Source organism: Condylostylus longicornis, unplaced genomic scaffold (assembly GCF_029603195.1).
Source record: "Condylostylus longicornis isolate FDR11 unplaced genomic scaffold, ASM2960319v2 ptg000004l, whole genome shotgun sequence".
Taxonomy (NCBI): domain Eukaryota; kingdom Metazoa; phylum Arthropoda; class Insecta; order Diptera; family Dolichopodidae; genus Condylostylus; species Condylostylus longicornis.
In genome coordinates this window covers 15254486-15273179 of record NW_026577973.1, presented here as the reverse complement: position 1 = coordinate 15273179, position 18694 = coordinate 15254486, and the positions used below count along the sequence as shown (strand labels likewise).

The following is an 18694-nucleotide window of genomic DNA, read 5'->3' as shown; positions in this document are numbered from 1 at the left end:
TTTAACAAAATTAACAAATTAATAAATTTTATTTTAAAAACTTATACTTACGGTGTTCCTCTAAATAAATTAATATTATAATCAAATAATGATGATCTTCCAGGTCCCGATAACAGCAGAGCACATTCAGAACCATGTTGTGTTTGTAAATGTGATCCAAAAGGTACAAATTGTGTATTTACCATATTTGATGTAAAAAACGCTAATATTGTTAATAATTTTCTATTTATGAAATAAAAAAGAAAACAGAAAAAATTTCATTATTAGAAAAATTTTATATATATACTGTTATTTATTAAAAATATATTTAACAATGTGAATTATATGTGTAAGAATAGAAATAGTGGTGAAAAGGTGACTAATAAACAATGAAAAGAAAATATAAATAATCTGTTTTAAGATTTTGACACCATTTATAAAATAGTATACACACTACATAATAATAAATTATTATATGTATATACATATATAAAATCAATACAATATAAATTTTTATATCCAAATTTTATGGTAAAATATTGATTTGAATTATCAAAGAAGGAGAAAAAGTGGGTCTAATTCATTAGCATATAAGTATTATTTTATTGTATTTTTATTTGTACTATCTAGTTAATTTCTAGAATGAATAAAAGTTTTCTCTCTTAATAGATAACCTCAAATTTATACACTTACATATTATTTGAATATATGAGTAAGTAAGTAGATTATGCTATCATTGATAAGTTTTTACATGATTCACACATTTACAAAATTACAGTCGAAAAACGAATACAGACAGTACAGTCGTAACACGAATCGTCATTTTGCAACAAAATTAATTCGTGTTAAAGAGAATTCGGTTTAATTTTCAAATAAACTTAATTTTGAAAACAAAATGCATTCTGTCCAAATTAGCTTTTGAGGACGTTTTGTGTGAGAAAAAAGGCTCAGTGCACTCATCAAATCAAAATTTCGTAATTTTGTGAAAATTCCTACTTAAAGAGAGTTTGTATTTTCTAATTTCGTGTTGTAGAGGTTCGTGTCATGAATAATGATGGTTCCTGTTTTGAAATTTTTAGAGGTTAAAAAATATAGAAGGTGATCTAAATTGCTATAAATATGTTCGCATTAAGGAGAATTTCGTTTTATGGCAGTTCGTTTTGCAGAAGTCGGACTGTATTTAATTTTATTTTTGTTTTGATTTTTAAAAATTATTTCGGTCACTTTTCTTAAAACTAGTCTTTACGCTTATTGAACGCTACTGAATTCGCTTTCTTATGTTAATAAGACGTGTAAAATCAAAAAAATCAAAAATTATTTTCTAATATGACCTTAAAAGTGGTTTTTTTTCTATATAAATATTATTGACATGCTATAATGTCAATATTTCATAATTCATGTAGGATACAAGAATTTAAAATTTTTTTTTATGGCAGACTTTGTAATTTGAAGACAAGTGTAAATTTTATTTGCATATCAAATTCAATTGCAATATTGTATAAAATATTTTTCTTCAATTTTCTTTGCGTGTTTACTAAATTTATAATGTTGATTGATGACATCAACTGAGCAGTATGTCATAAAACAATTTTGTTGACATTTTAGTATATATGCTACAAGTAGTAAAGTAGTAAATTTTTTTATGAAACAAGCTATAAATTAAAATTATTTTTTCACACGCCAACAAAAAAATCAAGATTTTTTGTTGAAATTTTCATAAATTAAATAATTTTTTTTTTGACACTTTTTCAATTTGGAAAAAAAATTTAATTAAAAGGGTATGACAGTCAAATTTCAAGTTTGTTCCGAATTTTTATTTTGATTTTAAAAGGTTTTACCTACTTAGTTGTAAATTTTTCCATTATTACTTTTGAATTTATTTTTAATTTTTCAAAGATTAGTTTCAATTACTTTAAAATTCAGTTTCTACTCCTGATAATTAAATTCTTTAAGGGAACTATATTAATTTTTACGTTATTGTGAATTGATATCGATTTTTAAATTTAAATAAATTGGCAATTATGAATTTTAATTAATTGCATGTACATACATACGCACATTTTGTAATAAAAATATTTAATTTTCTTACTAAAAAACTATTTTAATCCAATTTGAACACACTTCAGAACCAAATTGAATTTATTATCCAAATTAAGAATTTTAAACTTCAATGTCAAATATTTTACTATACTAACGTAAATGTGCATTGCTCATATTTCATCTTATGTAGTTGCAGCAAAAATCTATTTTATATATATAGAAATTAGTTATTAAGATAAATTACAAAATGAATGTTTGATTATTGTTTATTAGTATACAATATTTACAAGCATAGGTCCATAAATGTTATAATTTTTCTTGTCGTTAGTAAGGAAAATCTTGTGTTGGAATGTTGTTCTGCTAAATAATGGTAACAATCTTAGATGTTAGCCAAAACACAAAATATTAAAATTGAAATAAGGGATGTGTAAAAATAGGTGGTCCATGTTTTATTATACTCGTAACGGGTGATTTTGTAAAGTTTTTAAATAAATTAATTTTTTTTTATTTGAAACTATGAATAATTTTCATAATTTCATCTAAATGTTGGCTTGGACAACTTAGATGATCTATTTAAAGGGTTCTGTTTTGACATAGGTTCGAACTGAATTTAATTATTAATTGAATTCACAAGAAGCATTCTTGTGAATTCCTCTTTTAAATTTTAAAACTTTAAAATGTGTTTGGGTGTTAGTCTAGTCGAAATGAAGTGACATATTAAACTTAGTTGTTTTGACTTTGACAACTGTATAACGAATTGTTTTTTTCTTATAATAAAAACACAACAAACCTAAAATACAAAAATATATTTAATGAAAACCATTTAATAAAAATTTAAAATCAGTTAATACAGTTTTCATTCAGTATAATTTTCCATACTTAAATAAATATTCTTAAACTGATATTATTACATAAGTGATTGAAGTAGAGTAAACAGTTGTATTTTAACTTAAAGCGCATACACTACCTTAAAGCGTATATGAATTGGTTTAAAAAAAATTTATTCAAAAATTACCAATTTAAATTTAAGTAAGCTGAAAATATTTAATGGTAACTAGCTATGTATATCGTTCCAAAAGAATTATCTCGATCAATTAGTTACATCAAATGATTTCAGAAAAAAAAAATTATTCTTTTAATGAAATTTTATTGCCTTTTTTACGCACACATTGTGTTGTCGTTCAAAAAATTTATGATTTCAAAAAACAAAAAAAAAACTAAATATGTGTGTACAATATTTTTTTTTGTATAATCAATTGAAATTGCTTTAAGCTTGATTGTATTGTAATAAAATAATCGCAGGAAAAACAAAACAAATAAATTGAAAGAATATTAGAAACAGATTTGTTTCCACTAAGCTGTCGGATATTGAATATTTTTTTGAAAAATAAAATAAGAAAAGGTAATCCCTGTGTTATAATAATCTGTTTTAGAAACTATTAGAACTTGTTGGTATAATCAACTTAGAAATTTCAAGTATGTAATAACCAAGAAGAAAGGCTACGTTTTGTATAACGGTGAGTGAATAAATATTTACACTAGTTTATAATTAGAACATAAGCAATAAGAGGCATTGTGATTTGAACATTTGCTTGACAACGAACTAGGAATACAATTTGTTGTAAATTGGGCAAATCCTTAATTTACGAGAATCAGAGCCACTTGAGGCGTGTATAAATTACAATTCGACACTTGGAATTGTCTCAACCAGTTTTTGAAATATTTAAAATAAAATTTTTGATTTGTATGGCAACTAGCCAAACCCGCCCCACTAGCCAAATTGGTCCAGTTACAATAGAAGCCGTCCTTAATGTTTATTACAAATTTATCGAAACCCAATCAAAACTTTAAATTAATCAAAATTCAGTTTTATTCTCTTAAACTAAGCCTAAAGATATTAATATTAATAATATTATTTATAGATAGCCTTAGTAATAGTTATAGATTTAGTAGGTAGAAATTTTGTAAAACATGTACATATATACAGCGCTGATACAGTTATTCGGAAATCATAAGGAAAGAATATAATTTACTTGTTGTTCATTTACTTGTTTTTCATTTTTCAATACTTGTTATAAACGCAACATCAAATTTATTATTAGTCTCAAATAAATTTATTTCGTATTGTAATTCAATAGCAAATTATGTTAATAATATTTTATACATTTACTCTATATTACAATTTTTATGGTAGTGGGAGATATTGTACTCAAATATGCACATAAATGCACATATTACACTACTTTTAATACACTTTAACCGCAGTGTAAATTGATACAATTTAAATTTCCAATTATATTTAAGATACGAACAAGTCAGTCAACCTGACACACCTTTTAAGTTTTCAATTGATAAATGCGATATTTATGGCATTTAGTTATTTCAAAAAATAAAATTACAATATTGTAAAAAAGCAAAATAAAGAGAAATAGAAAGAAAAAACTAATTTATTTTAGGCTCAAAGTCAACTGAATGGAAATTCCATTCATTTTTAGAACATAAAAAAATATGTTTGTTTTATTTTTCCAATAAAACTGCTAAACTTTTAAGTTTTGGACAGATAACAAGTACGTATTTTTTTGCATAAGTTTTTTTTTATTTTGTCAAATTATTTTATTAATTGCAAAATTAAATTTTTAATCAAATTAATTGCAATAAAATTAAAAACAAGAAAATTTGTAGAAAAAATTATTTGGCAGAATTTTTTCAGTTAGCATTTTGTTTTATTAAAAGGCTATCGTTCTAAGCTTAAATAATAAAGAACGTTCGGCATCTCTTCAGCTGATTTTTTGAGTGAAAATTTTCTGAATTTTTCTTAATTTAAAAAAATTTTTTCATAATTCAAAACTTTGAATAAAGGCTCAGGCAGACGTGCAATTTTTAGTTTCGCAATTACAGTTTGATTGTAAAATCGCTGCGAGCGCACTTAAGTAACGAAACTATTGCGCCAATTCAAATCGATTTTGTTAAATAAAAATTGCATGTCTATCTGAGTCTTAAAGTGAACCTTTAATTCAAATTTTAATAAACAAGTAATTTAAAATTATTCTATTTATTATTATTACCATATAAGGTAAAAATATTTAGTGGACTTTCTTTTGACAAAATTATATTTTGTGTACTGAAAAGTTCGAATGATTGTTTTTACACATGCCTTCTAAAAATTTTTGAAGTACATCTTAACATGAATGAGAAGAATGCTTTTTTCCAAGTAAGAAAAATTTTTTAAATCATTAAAATCATTTTTTATAAAATTTTTATAAGTTGATTTTCATTACAGTAAAAATATTTAATTAAGTTTACTTTTGTCGAATGAATTCAAAAGATGAAGGACAACATCTTTATGCTAAAAAAGAAAACGTGTTTTCAACAGTCACAAATCTCAGTTAGAAATTGCCACCCAAATTGATGATAATTGTATTCTTTAAATGGGCTTTACATTGCCTCCTTTTTTATCCTTTTTATAGACTTTATTTGTTTTCTGTAGAAAGGAATAGATTTCTCATGCTCTCATTTTGAATTTACCAAACGGGGGAATTTCAGTTTGAAGAGAGCTCAATACGCCATGATTTTTAAAATAGCTTCAAATATTTTTTTGTTTCAGAGTTTGCAAAAAAGTCTAATAAAGTTCCACAAATATAAGCAACAAGAGTTCACAGAGTGAAATACAATTATTCTTATTAAGTAAAATAATGAATTATGAAAATACTAGCCATAAAATCTAAAAACAACTTGAAAGTATATGGAAATGCAATATTTAAATGGAAAAATGAGGACTTTATTGGATTACAGAGGAAAAGGAAAGGATTCATTTTAGAGCAGGGAAAAGTTCTCCAAACGGAGGAATGAAGTTCTTTTTCGAAAAAAAGATGCTCATATACATATATGTACATATAGGCACTTGAGATTTTTTCAAAAATCTTTTTTTTTGGAAATAAGTGATTATTCATCTATAACAATTATAATATAATATAAATGAGGCTGTTTGAAAAAGTGTTAAACTCATGATCGCTTTCTATAAAATTTGCATTGAAATTAGAAATCATTGCCATTCTTAAAATTTGTTTGTAAACCTAGATAAAAGATTTTTAATATATTTAATGCTTTTTAAATGGGAGGTACATGAAAATTTTATTCATATTACTTGTCTAAACATTTTTTAACGAACATAGTATATAACTTTGAATTTTTCATATAGTATTATTAAAAATTGGTAATTCATTGCTTGTAACAAAACTTTTAAATAAAAAATTTTTTATTTTACATTTTTTAATTATACGTTAAAGACTCTATAGTCTAATTTATACCCGTAATGTACAAATGATTTTCTAGTACCAAAATTTTTATTATTTGTGCTTAAAGGCAAAAGAAAAGTTCTATAAGCAAGTTAAGAAAAATTATTACAAACCTAAATTGAAATTCGTGTAAAAAAGCCTCTAGAAATCAATTGACTATAATAATTGTAAATTTTGATTTTTGTATTACAAAATTACAATTAAATGATGTAAAATTATTGTAGCTTGCAGTCAGAAAAGAATTTTTGTTATTTCATATATACTTATACCTACTTGTAATAAGCATAAACTTGCTGCATGTAGTAAAAGCTTTAATTGACAAAATTATTTATGTTTTTCAATTAAAATTTGGAATATAAAAAAATTTTTTTTTAATTACAATATAAATTATTTTCGTATAGACCTGAATCTATTCGTGTTCTACATTTCATTTAGCGTTACAGTAATAATATATTACTTACGCAAGTTTATATTTGAAGTAGGTATTTCAAATACATAAGTACTATAATTTTTTAAATTTAAATTTCCAAAAAATATTGCTTTTAACCAAATATTTTTACACAAGTATGCTACATATACAGATATACTATGTATGTATATAATACTACATAGATATACTATGTATGTATATAACATTAGAGCTTTTTTTTATTACTGTTAAATCTTAAAAAAACGTCGTACATATTGAAAATATTTTTCGGCTTGTTTTTTGTTTTCTCTCTAAATTTCCAATTTTTGTGACACAATTTACTATTAACCATTAATCACTCACTCTATGACATAAAATTCGTATAACATTATAATCTAGTTTTAATATAAATTTGCACAGAGTACATAAATAATGTAGTTAAAGTTTTTGCAGCATTTGGTTTATATATAAAACGTATATAATATAGCAATTAAGTTGTAGGCTAAAAATCTTATAAGAGATATGTAGTTGATAGAAAAGGAAAATAGTATAAAAAATAACCCTATAGCAGTTATTTCATCATATTATAACTGTCTAGTTATTTATGAAAATATCTGTCAGTCAGTATAAAAGACTTAACTAACTTAATTATAAGTTAAAAAAAAAGATTATAAAATTGGAAATATATTTGATAATACCAAATTCGTATTCGGATAAAATCTGTAAGATCTCATTTTTTTTGTAAATCGCCTCATAATTCGCGTTGCACCTGATCGTATTCAAGTAATATTTTATATACCTACATGCGTTAATTTTTAATAAAATGAAAGTTTACAGTAATAAATTCTTGAATGATTTTTTAATTGTTAATATTTTATTACAATTTTACATATATTTTAATTATACTTACATTTGAACAGAAAAAAAGGGAGAGTAGAAGATTATGTCTATTTTTTTTACATTTTTTTTATTATTTAAATACCTGTTAAAAGATTACATATTGAATTACAAGGTGTAAACATTTTTTTAATAGTTCAGCAAATACTTTTGTATATATATTTCTCATTCGTCTATTAAAAAGTTTTATCCCATGTAGCATTTTATTCGTATATCTCGAATAGTATAATATAAAGCTTATTAGGGGTTATCACAGTGAATTTGAAACAAAAATCTTAGTATTTAAAAAAAATTAAATGCTAAAATTTTTGTTTCGAATTTGTTAAACACTTTAAAAGTGCGGAATGTACCCAATCGACTGCATGTAAAATTAAGAAAATTGCCTTAAATTCTTATTACAAACGCTTTGAAAAATAGTACGTAGCTTTTTAGTTAATTGGACATTTTCTGTGATCCCATTTTCTGCAAATTTTCCCAATTATTTTTATTGATGAACGGTATTCAATTATTAAATTACAAGAGATTCCATCAGCTAGTTACTTTTATATTGCAAAAAATGTAAAATCATTCGCTAGTGAAAGGTCTGTTTTCATGCCATGATTTTTCCAAAAAAAATGACTGATTCAATTTTTTGTTAAGCAGAGCTGAATATTAAATTTCGAAGAAATTCATGATTCCCTTTTTCTCAAAATTATAAATTTGACCCGTCCATTGCTGACAACTGATGTTTTTAATAAGTTAAGGGGCTGATGATATTGCTTACCAGACTTCGGAAATTTTAATCAAGATTGATAGACAGATATTTTTCAACAGTCATGGTGAAATGCATTTTCACTGACATGTCAAATTTGGTGGCAGCACTTAATCTTCCTAATTGCATTCATGCTATTGGTAAAAAACTGTACATTATGTTAGAGGTTCTCCAGAAATATCGTTTTATTTATAATTCATATCTATATTGCATTTATTGCACTAAAGAATCAAGTACCAGTAGGACTAAGTACCGTACTTAGTTCATGGTAATAATTTGCAAAAAAAAAGTTAAATAATAATTTAGAACTTTTTAGTTTCTTGTTTTAAACTTCTTAAAATATACAGTAAATGATTTTGGTGTCCAAAATTTCATAGTGTGTACAATGCATTTTATTACTAGAGTTAGTTATTTTTTTCTTACTTAGTATACAAGCAAAAATTTCTTATTTACATAGTTAAAATTGTTAATTGGGAATTTGTTTTTTTTATATTTTATTGCTTTTTTTGGACTCTGAATGCGAATTTAATCAAAACACATCTAACACAAAAAAAGGTAAAAAAATTAAGTAAAACAAAAAAAAAAACAAGTTTTTTCTTATTGGAAAAATTTCGTGCACCTAGGGCAAAAAACTAGAAATTTTTTGTACTATAATATCTACACTGTTATAAATTTTTTACTAATGCCTTTCTCATATACACCTACACCGCAATTTACGTTACTTTGGTTGACTTTTTACTGCAACATAGGCCTGAAATTTCGCAATAATAAAGCTTTTATTTTCGACACTGCTTTATTAATTCTTGCTTATAAAGTAAAAGGAAACAAAAATTTACGCCTGAAAATATGCAAAATTAATACGAAATTTTTTTTTGTTTCATACTTGATTTCTCATTTGCTTTACAATATAAACCCTTAATCAACAGTGCAATGCTGGAATCTAATTTTGAATCATGTCAAATTTATAATTGACGCATGCATTTTTAGATAAAAGCTTTTGTAAATGAGATTTCTGATCACAGACTAAATTATATTTCTAAACTAATGTTCTTGTAAATCTTAGTATATGGTGTATATTCAATAATAGCAATATTTGTGATTATATAAGAACGTCACAAGCTCACGATCACCACCGTCATTATTTTTTGATCACTTCATGTTTACAGCTGTTTATATTTACAAATACATTGATAAATTTAAATTTGTTTCTTTTTATAGTTGTTTGCAAAAAACATATATTTTGAAATATATACTTAGATACATATATATTTATGTACTCAAGTATATTATGTTTTAGTTTTTGAAAAATAATTTTTTATTGAAAAATGCACTTCCTATATATGTACAAAATTCAATTCAGAAGAATTTAAACCGATAAATGAGATAAAAATAAGCGAAAATTTATTTCAAATAATAAATTTAATGTACATGTGTGTACGTATGTATATGTACTCGTATATGTTTGTGAAATAATTTTGATTGAATCACAGGACCAACTATTTGATATCAATTATTCATCAAGTAACTCACGTCTGCTGATTCTATACATAAACTTTTTATGTATAGATTAAGCCGATTTACAATACAAGGCATATTTTTAATAAGAGCTGAGCATAAAAGTGTCTTGCAAGTTGCATCAATCGTAAACACAATCACGCTTTAAATTCTTTTATCTATTTCAAATTTATAATCTGATTTTTATTTTGATTCTCTAGTAGTGGTTTTCGATATGAATTGTAAGTGTTTTGAGCATTGTAACAGATATAAAATATGCATATGTATGTATGTACCTTTATAAAGTCATATAGCTGTTACAATGATCATGCTGTTATTTTGGATTGAGAAATCAAAATAGAGAAAACAAAATACTAGTTGGTACATAACGGAATTATTGTGATCACTTTCTATATCTTATTAAAATCTCCATTTTCCTTTTTGTTTTTGGTTAAATACTTTTTATTTTATTTTTATTTATTTATTTTTTTTATATTCTGTTTTCCATTTTCATTTTAGTCATCATCATATTGGAATAAAACAATGAACCTTAAAAGCTATAAAAATTTTTGTTACTAAATAAATGGTGGGCCTGGGCATTTAAATGGATGGTTGTTATTTTCATTTGTCTTTTCATTTTCAAATTCTGTAATTCAAGTTTTGTAATTGTCCAGCACCGCATCTTCTGCTGTTGTAATAGAGAAATGTATTTTTGTTTTGTTTTTATTGTTATTTGTTATCTTGTTACGTTTTATGTTGCTTTGCTCCAAAATAAGGGTATAAAGAGTTTTGTATCGATTTTATAAACAAAAAAAAAAGATATGATCAACAAACCAAGCAACCAACCGCACGAGATGACTATGTTAGATAACACTTATTAAAACAATAAAAGTATGGTAAGAAGAAGAAGAAGAAGAGGAAGAAGAAAAAAGCCGGCTAACAAAAATATTTTTGTATATCTTTATTACGATATTTACATGATGTAATTGGATTAAATGACGATCATTAGACAATTATTTTGTATACTTTTATAGAATTGAAAAGAAAATTTGAAAAAGAAGGAAAGAAAAATATGTAAGTAAATTTTTAAAAAGATGTTGAGAGATTGATTTATAAATTATAAAATTATATTTTTATTAGATTGTGTTGAATTTTTACGATATTAATTGTATAAAATGGTAGGTATGTATATTTACCACATTCTTCCATATAGAGAGAAAAATTATTATTAAAACGATTCAAAAGGTAATAAAGAAAGTTACGGAAACGTTTATTTATATACGAATAGCTAGCTATGATTGTAATGTGTAGACGATGTGTTTTAGTGCAATTATTTTAGTGTCATATTTTTGTAATTGTGTAAATGATTTTTATATTTTGTTAATTTTGGTAAATTGTCACTAATTTGTTAAATTTTTTTAATTGTATACGATTTGTGTTTTAATATAGTACCATTGAGGGCCAAAATGAACGACACTGTTGTATTAATACACAATTCAGCAATTACATTTATAAGCTGAATTTTGATATAAATAATTTTGATAAAATAATAGTTTTACAGTGCAGTTGAAATCAACAATAGCTCTATTTCACGAAAAATTTACATTTAGATGCACTTTTGATGAGCTCAAATTTTTTCATTTCGTTCTAGTAAAAAAAAATTTGTCTTTTTGAACAAAAAACGCGCTCCCAAAATAATGCTTATAACGGAAAATTTTTGCTTTAATAAAACATTGTACTTGGCGCCACCTTCCATAATAAGTCAACTTTTTTGAAAGATTTGAACTCCAATATAATATTGACAATCATAAAGACTTTACCATTTTTAGAAAAATTAAAAAAAAATTTAATAAGATGATTTTTCACACGAAAAAATTTTAAAATAATTAAAAAATTTTGTGTCAGACGAAAAAAAAATTGCAATGGTGACCATAGATCGTATTTAAATTCAATTATATTTGCATTCCTTAAATAAATCTTACCGCACAAATAAATATTTGTCATAATCAGAATAGGAGCGTTGAACTGTTACCGCGGTTATACAAATCTATAGAATAGAATTTGGTTTTTTATTACAATAGAAGTAACTAATACTAATAGCAGAGTTGGAATATTTTGACTTTACAGCCGGTTGGCTTAAATGTTCCAATTTAATATACATTTCAAATTTTCAGTAAATAACCACAATTAAATACATGTGGGCCAAGAAAGAATCCTTGAAATGGTTCATTAACGTGAAATCAAATTTTAAAACTGATTTAAAATTTTATTTTTAGAAACTAAGAAAATAAATTAAGAAAAACTCATTTAATTCAAAAAGATCAAAAAGTGTGCCAAAAAATTTCAACTTGAATCATCACAAATAGCTTTGTTTTTTCTTTATATAAAATTTTTTTTTTCACAATTGGTTCACTAAACATTGTAGATGCAAGTCTTTCTTTTTACTTTAAAGAACCTGTTTCACCATCAAATTTTATTTGTGTTTTATCTTTCCTGTAATAAAAATCACTGCCTAAAATAACAAGAGCAGTAAATTCTTCCAAAATCACCTAAAATCTTTTTATATTCATGTCACCTACATTACATACTTACATAAAACTGCAATGAAAATGAACATAAAATTATGCGTGAATTTTGATTTTCTTTTTCTTTCAGATTTTTTTTGCTGGTCCCTAAAAGAAAAGAGGACAAAAAAAATAAAATAAAACTTTTTTGAGAATATTTTCGCTTTTGCCCTTCACTTTTCTCTCATTTTTATTAAAATTTTTAACGTATGTGCCTTCTATACTTAACTTTGTTTCAAAGGGAATTGAATCTTTGCATAAATTCAATACAAACTGTGGGGCTATAAAAATTTCGTGTTCAAATCAAAAAGAAAAAATGTTTTTTTTTTGGCATTCCCAAAAAATATAACATAAAAAAATAAGAAAAAATGAAAACTGCACAAAAAATGCATTCCAAAATTCTTCATAAAATAAATTATCGTAAAACAATAAGTGCTTTGGGATAACAAACACAATATTGAAAACCAGATCAAGGCTGTCACACCTGTACTTTTGTAGCCGCGAATAATATACTCATTTATACATACATATATATATATACGAGAATATATATATAAAACACAATATGTATATATAGAGTTAGTGCAGTTTCTTGATCCATTTTTTTTTTGAAAAGGATTTGGTTTTTTTTGCACAATTTATTTGTTTGTTTTTTGAACTCACGAATTTTTCTTTTCTCAATTTTAATGACCATTTTTATTTTTTATTATACAAAGTCATTTAAAATGGCATAAGTACATGATCTACATTTAAGTATGTATGTATATCATTATGTATAATCAATAATAATATTAAAAACATCAATTATGGGCTTGGTTGGATATCTTCGGAGAGTTTTCTATATTGTAGGCATATGAGTTTTAAGGAAGGTAAAATTTTAAGAAAAAGGTTTTTTTCCTTTTCTTTTTTCTTAGTATAATACAGGCAAATATAAGAGAATATTTTCTTGATCGGTTGCTCGATTATTATAATTATGATTGTGTACAATAATAATTACTTAAATGCCACCATAATTATGTTAACATTAAAATTTATTATTAAATAGATACTTGATTTATTATATGATTAAATTGTGTTCTATATTTTTGAAAATTATTCCCTTGTCGTTATGTTAGCAAGCCGTTCAAATTCAGATTTGAAAGTGGATAAGCAGAGAAAGATTTCTAATCTATATATGATTGCTAACTAATATCTTTTTCCAGCTGTATTAAAAATTTCTTAAATAATTCATAGTGCGTATACGATACAATTGTCCTTATTGATTTTTGTTCAAAATTCTTGTGTCAAAAACTTTAAGAAATTTTCATTTGAAAATTCTTTAATTTTCCTGCAGAAACCCCGAAAAAAGAATGGCCACATTCATTCCGTTTCTAGCAAATAACCGTACATGTTGCTCATAAATGGTTGCGATTTAGTTTTGTAGCTGAAAATTCATATTTACTTTCTTAAATCGCTCCCACTAATACCCCTGAAATTGTTAAAGGCGAAAATTTTTTAAGTTAATTAAACTAATTACTAAAGTTTTAAAATTTCGATGGGTGGTTAGGTAGAATAAATAGACTCAGTATTATTTCATTGTATCATGTCTGCAATATCTTTTCTGCCACTTTTCACTTCAACATTTGAAGACATATGGGCATTTTCAGGCTGGGAGACATCGAGACCTTTTTAACGATGACTGGATATCCTACCGACGCTTGGTAGATCATCTAAGACCTGAGTTATTAGACCTTAAAAATTTTGATGAAAAGAAAGTAAAACCAGCAGTAACAAGTTCCAAAGTGAAGTTATAATATGAAGATATTCAGAAAATTAAAATTACAAGAACGTATTTAAAGATTTTACGATATGTAGTAGCAAACTTAAGTTGCAAGTCGATCAAATTAATTTCTAATATCCAAATTATTGTCTTCATTTCATTTACTACAAAAATCCAATTCTATTTTCAATATTTTCTATACGAGTATAACAATGAATTTTTTTATCGCAATGAATTTTTATTCCATATTAATTTTAAATTATCATGAGTAATTATATGAAAATAATGGTTATTCAATAATTTGGAAATAATTGGAATTATTTTATTATGAAGAGCATGAACTATTATTTCATTATTCCTCGGAATTAAAAATAATAAATTGGTAATAATAAAGTTTTTTTTTTAAATATTATTTTTATTAATCATTTATATATTTTCAATAAATATTTATGGTTAATTATATTACAAAATATAAGGTTCAATACTGATTTGTTATGCATAGTGAGCGCCACACTGACCGGCTCACAAAACTATTTATGGTATTATGCATGCTCTTTTTACTTAATGCAAGGAAATTATGTACATATTTGTGTACGTGTGTATGTATATTGTTATTTGCTTTCAATGTGTTACATGTTGAAGAGGTAATGAAATAAATATGTGAGGGATTTTTTTGAAAGAAAGAAAAAATTAAAAACAAATATAAGATTCAAGTAGGAATTTGAAATTAATAACGTATTTTGTAAAATAATATTATTGTTTCGTACATGTATAACAGTTTATTGGATTTGAGTTAAAATTTTAATTAAAATACTCGAATTGTAGTACAAATATTTAGCGCCAAATGTTCAGGTTTTTATATTATGGTATTTAATCAGGGAACGAATTCGACTACTACTTTTCATTTAATTTTTTAATAAAAATTTAAAATTTTCCTTTGATTAGTAATTATAGCACGGGAAGTTTAATCCAGTTATATTTTTAGAATTTTTTAGATAAAATTCTTTGGGTTTTTTTTTTGTAAAATAAAATTATAAATAATTTACGCTTGACTACAAATTTACCTATATGCATACTAATATGTATTTATAAAGAAATACCAAAATGTGATCGAAAAATATAAAGACTAATATACATATACGTATGTACGTATGTTAATTCTTCTAAAAATTATAACCAGTTTCCCTTATGTCACAAAATTTCAAGTTCAGTGCTCGCGGTCATTTTTAATCGATAATAATTTATACATACCTATAAATACGTGTATTGCATTCCCTTAAATATTGTTTGTTAATTTATTTATTGGCCTTAAACTTTTCTTTATTAAAAAAAAAATTATTTAAATATTTTAAATAACAAAATTTTAATAATCTCTTTATTTGTGTATTTTATATATTAGCGAGAAATAATGAGCATATTTATACGTGTATTTTTACTAATTAATTTTTAAGGTTAACAATTATATTGAAAAACTATAAAGATATTTTTTGGAATTTTTTAATTATTGAAATTTTTCAAATACTAGATTTAAAATGTTTATTCCAGTTAATATTGTAGTTTTATGGTAACACTGTTAAATTTGACATTTATTTTTTAAAATTTTTTGTTTTACCTTCATTTAATAACTTCTATATGCGTCTAAATTTATACGGAATCTGTTTTGTCAAATTATATTAAATTTTAAATTCAAATTAAAAATTTCATTAAAAATTTTTTATATTAAATTTAATTCTCTTTATCAAAATTAATATTTATGCGTAGGTTTTTGGATATTGACAAAATAGAGCGTACAATATTGCAATTTATTCGGTAAAATAAGATAATTTTTGAAATTAAATACCTACGTACATAAATATATATGTATGTATATTTTAATTACAAATTTAAAAATAATGACCTCAATTCATGTCTAATTATTGGTATTTAATTATATGTGTGCATGTATGTATGAAAATGAAATGATAATTAATTAAAGAAAAATTCCATATTTTTCATTATTAAATCTTGTCACAGTCTATCAAAAAAAAATATAGACATGTGAACTATTAAAATATTTTGAATATAAAATGTATAAAATGCTTTGGGTTTACTTATTTGTACTTGATCTCATATATTTTATAAATCTAGACCTTACTCTTGCTACTTATATTCTGTATAGGTTATTTAATTCCATTTTATTAATATTCAATTTTGTGAAATAATTTTGATACTTTATTCCAAATCATTGATTAAATATACATACATACATATATACTTAATGTTGTGGTTTCTTTTCTTGAATATTTTTTTGTAATTTTTACAAAATAAATTTAATTTTACGATTTTAACATTGAATTTATAAAAGTAATATCATGTTTTAAATTCATTTGAAATTTTAAACTAAAAATATTAATTATAAGTACCTATGTTGGGATGTCAAGTAGCAAAAAATATTATTTACATTAAGTGTACTTTTTTCTCAAGAATTATAATAAAACGTATGAAACTTTATACATTTTACTCTAAACCCATTCTTATATACCACGCGGCAGCCTTTTCATTAAAATATGCAAAATTTTTCTAAAATTTTTCATTGCAGTGGAACCTGGCTAACTACAAATCAATTAGGTACATCAAAATAATGTGAAATTAGACGAGTCTTCCTATTATGCTATGTTTGGTTAAGTGCACAAATTGCGAGCCTCTGATATAGTCACACTTATTTAACAAGTCGAATTCATAATTCTTATATATAATTGATAATTTTAAAAGAGGGTCAACAATAATCGCATCTGATTGACACCAACCAGCAATAAACAATTTATGCGAAAAAAAAGCTTCTGCAAGTCAATTTTCGTAAATTTTTGTCTGCAACTGACTGCGATAACTGCTTTAGCAAAAAAATATTTTTGATAGTTTGAATTTGACATTTTACATGTTATGTCATTATTAAAATTAACTTATCCCCTTCAAACATTTCTATTTTGCTGGAAAAAAACAAGGACAGTAGTTGAAATTTTTTTATTACAAAAATCCCAAAAAATTTTAACCAAGCGACAGGGAATTGAATTTATTAATTATGTTAAAATCAAAACTGCCTTACGGAGGTTTGTCAATGAAAGACACTATAATATTATGATATTCTCCGTATCATTAATTTTTCCAAATGCAAGAGAAATCTAACTGGGTTGTTAATTTGGACATTTGTGAAATAGAAGAGAAAAACTATTTTGAACGTTTGTTGTAAATTTTTTTAAGTCATTGAAGAAAAAAAAATTTGTTATAACATAACATTTGCTATAACTCCTAAAACCAAGTGGAAAAATGAGCCCTAATAAAGATTTGTTTACAATTTTACCTGCTGTGTTAAAATTAGAGATAGCTGCCACGTTACATCACCTTGAAAATTAACCCTTTTTTTTAAATTAAAAGTTAAAAAATGTAAATTTTTCAAACTTTAAAGGAAATAACATTCCGAAATCTGAGCAGTAAAAAATTAATCTAGATATTCATGGGAAAGCTTTTAGTCTGAGATTTCCAAAGCATATTTAGTTACGTATCTGTCTGATGCAGGTACGGAGTTATACTTAAAATTTCAAAATGTAGTCAAAAGTTACTTTAAGTACCTGTAACTCGGAACCTGGTGAACTTTAATCCATATATGTACAAACGTTTCTCTCTTCATGAGCGCCTATACAATGGAATATAAAATGCTGCACTTAAATACGGCACACCCTTCATAAAACTTTACTTCAAAAACCTTTAAAAGTGCATTGAAAATAAAATTAAACAAAAGATTAGATTTAAAAGTGCACCGCATCGTCTATTGTTACTTAATATTTTATTCATATTTTTTTCCATTGATCTTGTAATGCAGCATTAAATTTATGTTAAACTTGGATCAAATTAAAATTTTGTAAAATGTATTAAAAGTAAAATAAAAAAGTATTTATGTATTATTAATCCGACTTAAATTTAATTTTAACCTAATTTGGATAAGTTTGTCAAATTAAAATTCACATTTCAACCTACGCTTATGAATGTTTACATACCATGTTTTTCTCTTTTGTCTGCGTTCATGTTCAAAGGTATAAATTTTGTATGAAAATTGTGCGTGCGCGTATACTATTATTATTTCTTATCACCTCAATTCAATCAATAGAGCGCTGCTTATAAAACCACATTCGGCGAATATAAATAAACATTACCATATTTGTTAAACAATTGGAAAATTAATGACCAGCTAACACTTTATAATATTTATTTTATTTATTATGAAGCTATTTGGGTTAAACGATGGATAGATGAACTATGCATGTATGTACTTATGTATATGACACGGTTAACCTAGTAAAAATTGTTATTCTATATTTGGTATTACAATATAATAATATAAAACAGGGATGTATTTATTGTTATTAATTTGATTTTGATCTTATAATTACAAAAATATTGCCTATGAAAAATTGTATTCTGAAATTATGGAAAAAATGTAGGTATTAAAGGCTGTTAAAGATTTATGAATGT

At 24.4% G+C, this 18694-nt stretch overlaps 1 protein-coding gene across 2 annotated transcripts in view; it reads right to left on the bottom strand.

The window, feature by feature from the left end:
* The window catches only part of LOC129609817 (peroxidase), a 109349-nt gene that overhangs the window by 60975 nt on the left and 29680 nt on the right, over positions 1-18694 (bottom strand). For both annotated transcript variants that reach the window (XM_055521941.1, XM_055521943.1), the window contains exon 2: positions 52-222. In XM_055521941.1, the coding sequence (XP_055377916.1) occupies positions 52-222 (171 nt within the window). The remainder of the gene's footprint in view (positions 1-51; positions 223-18694) is intronic.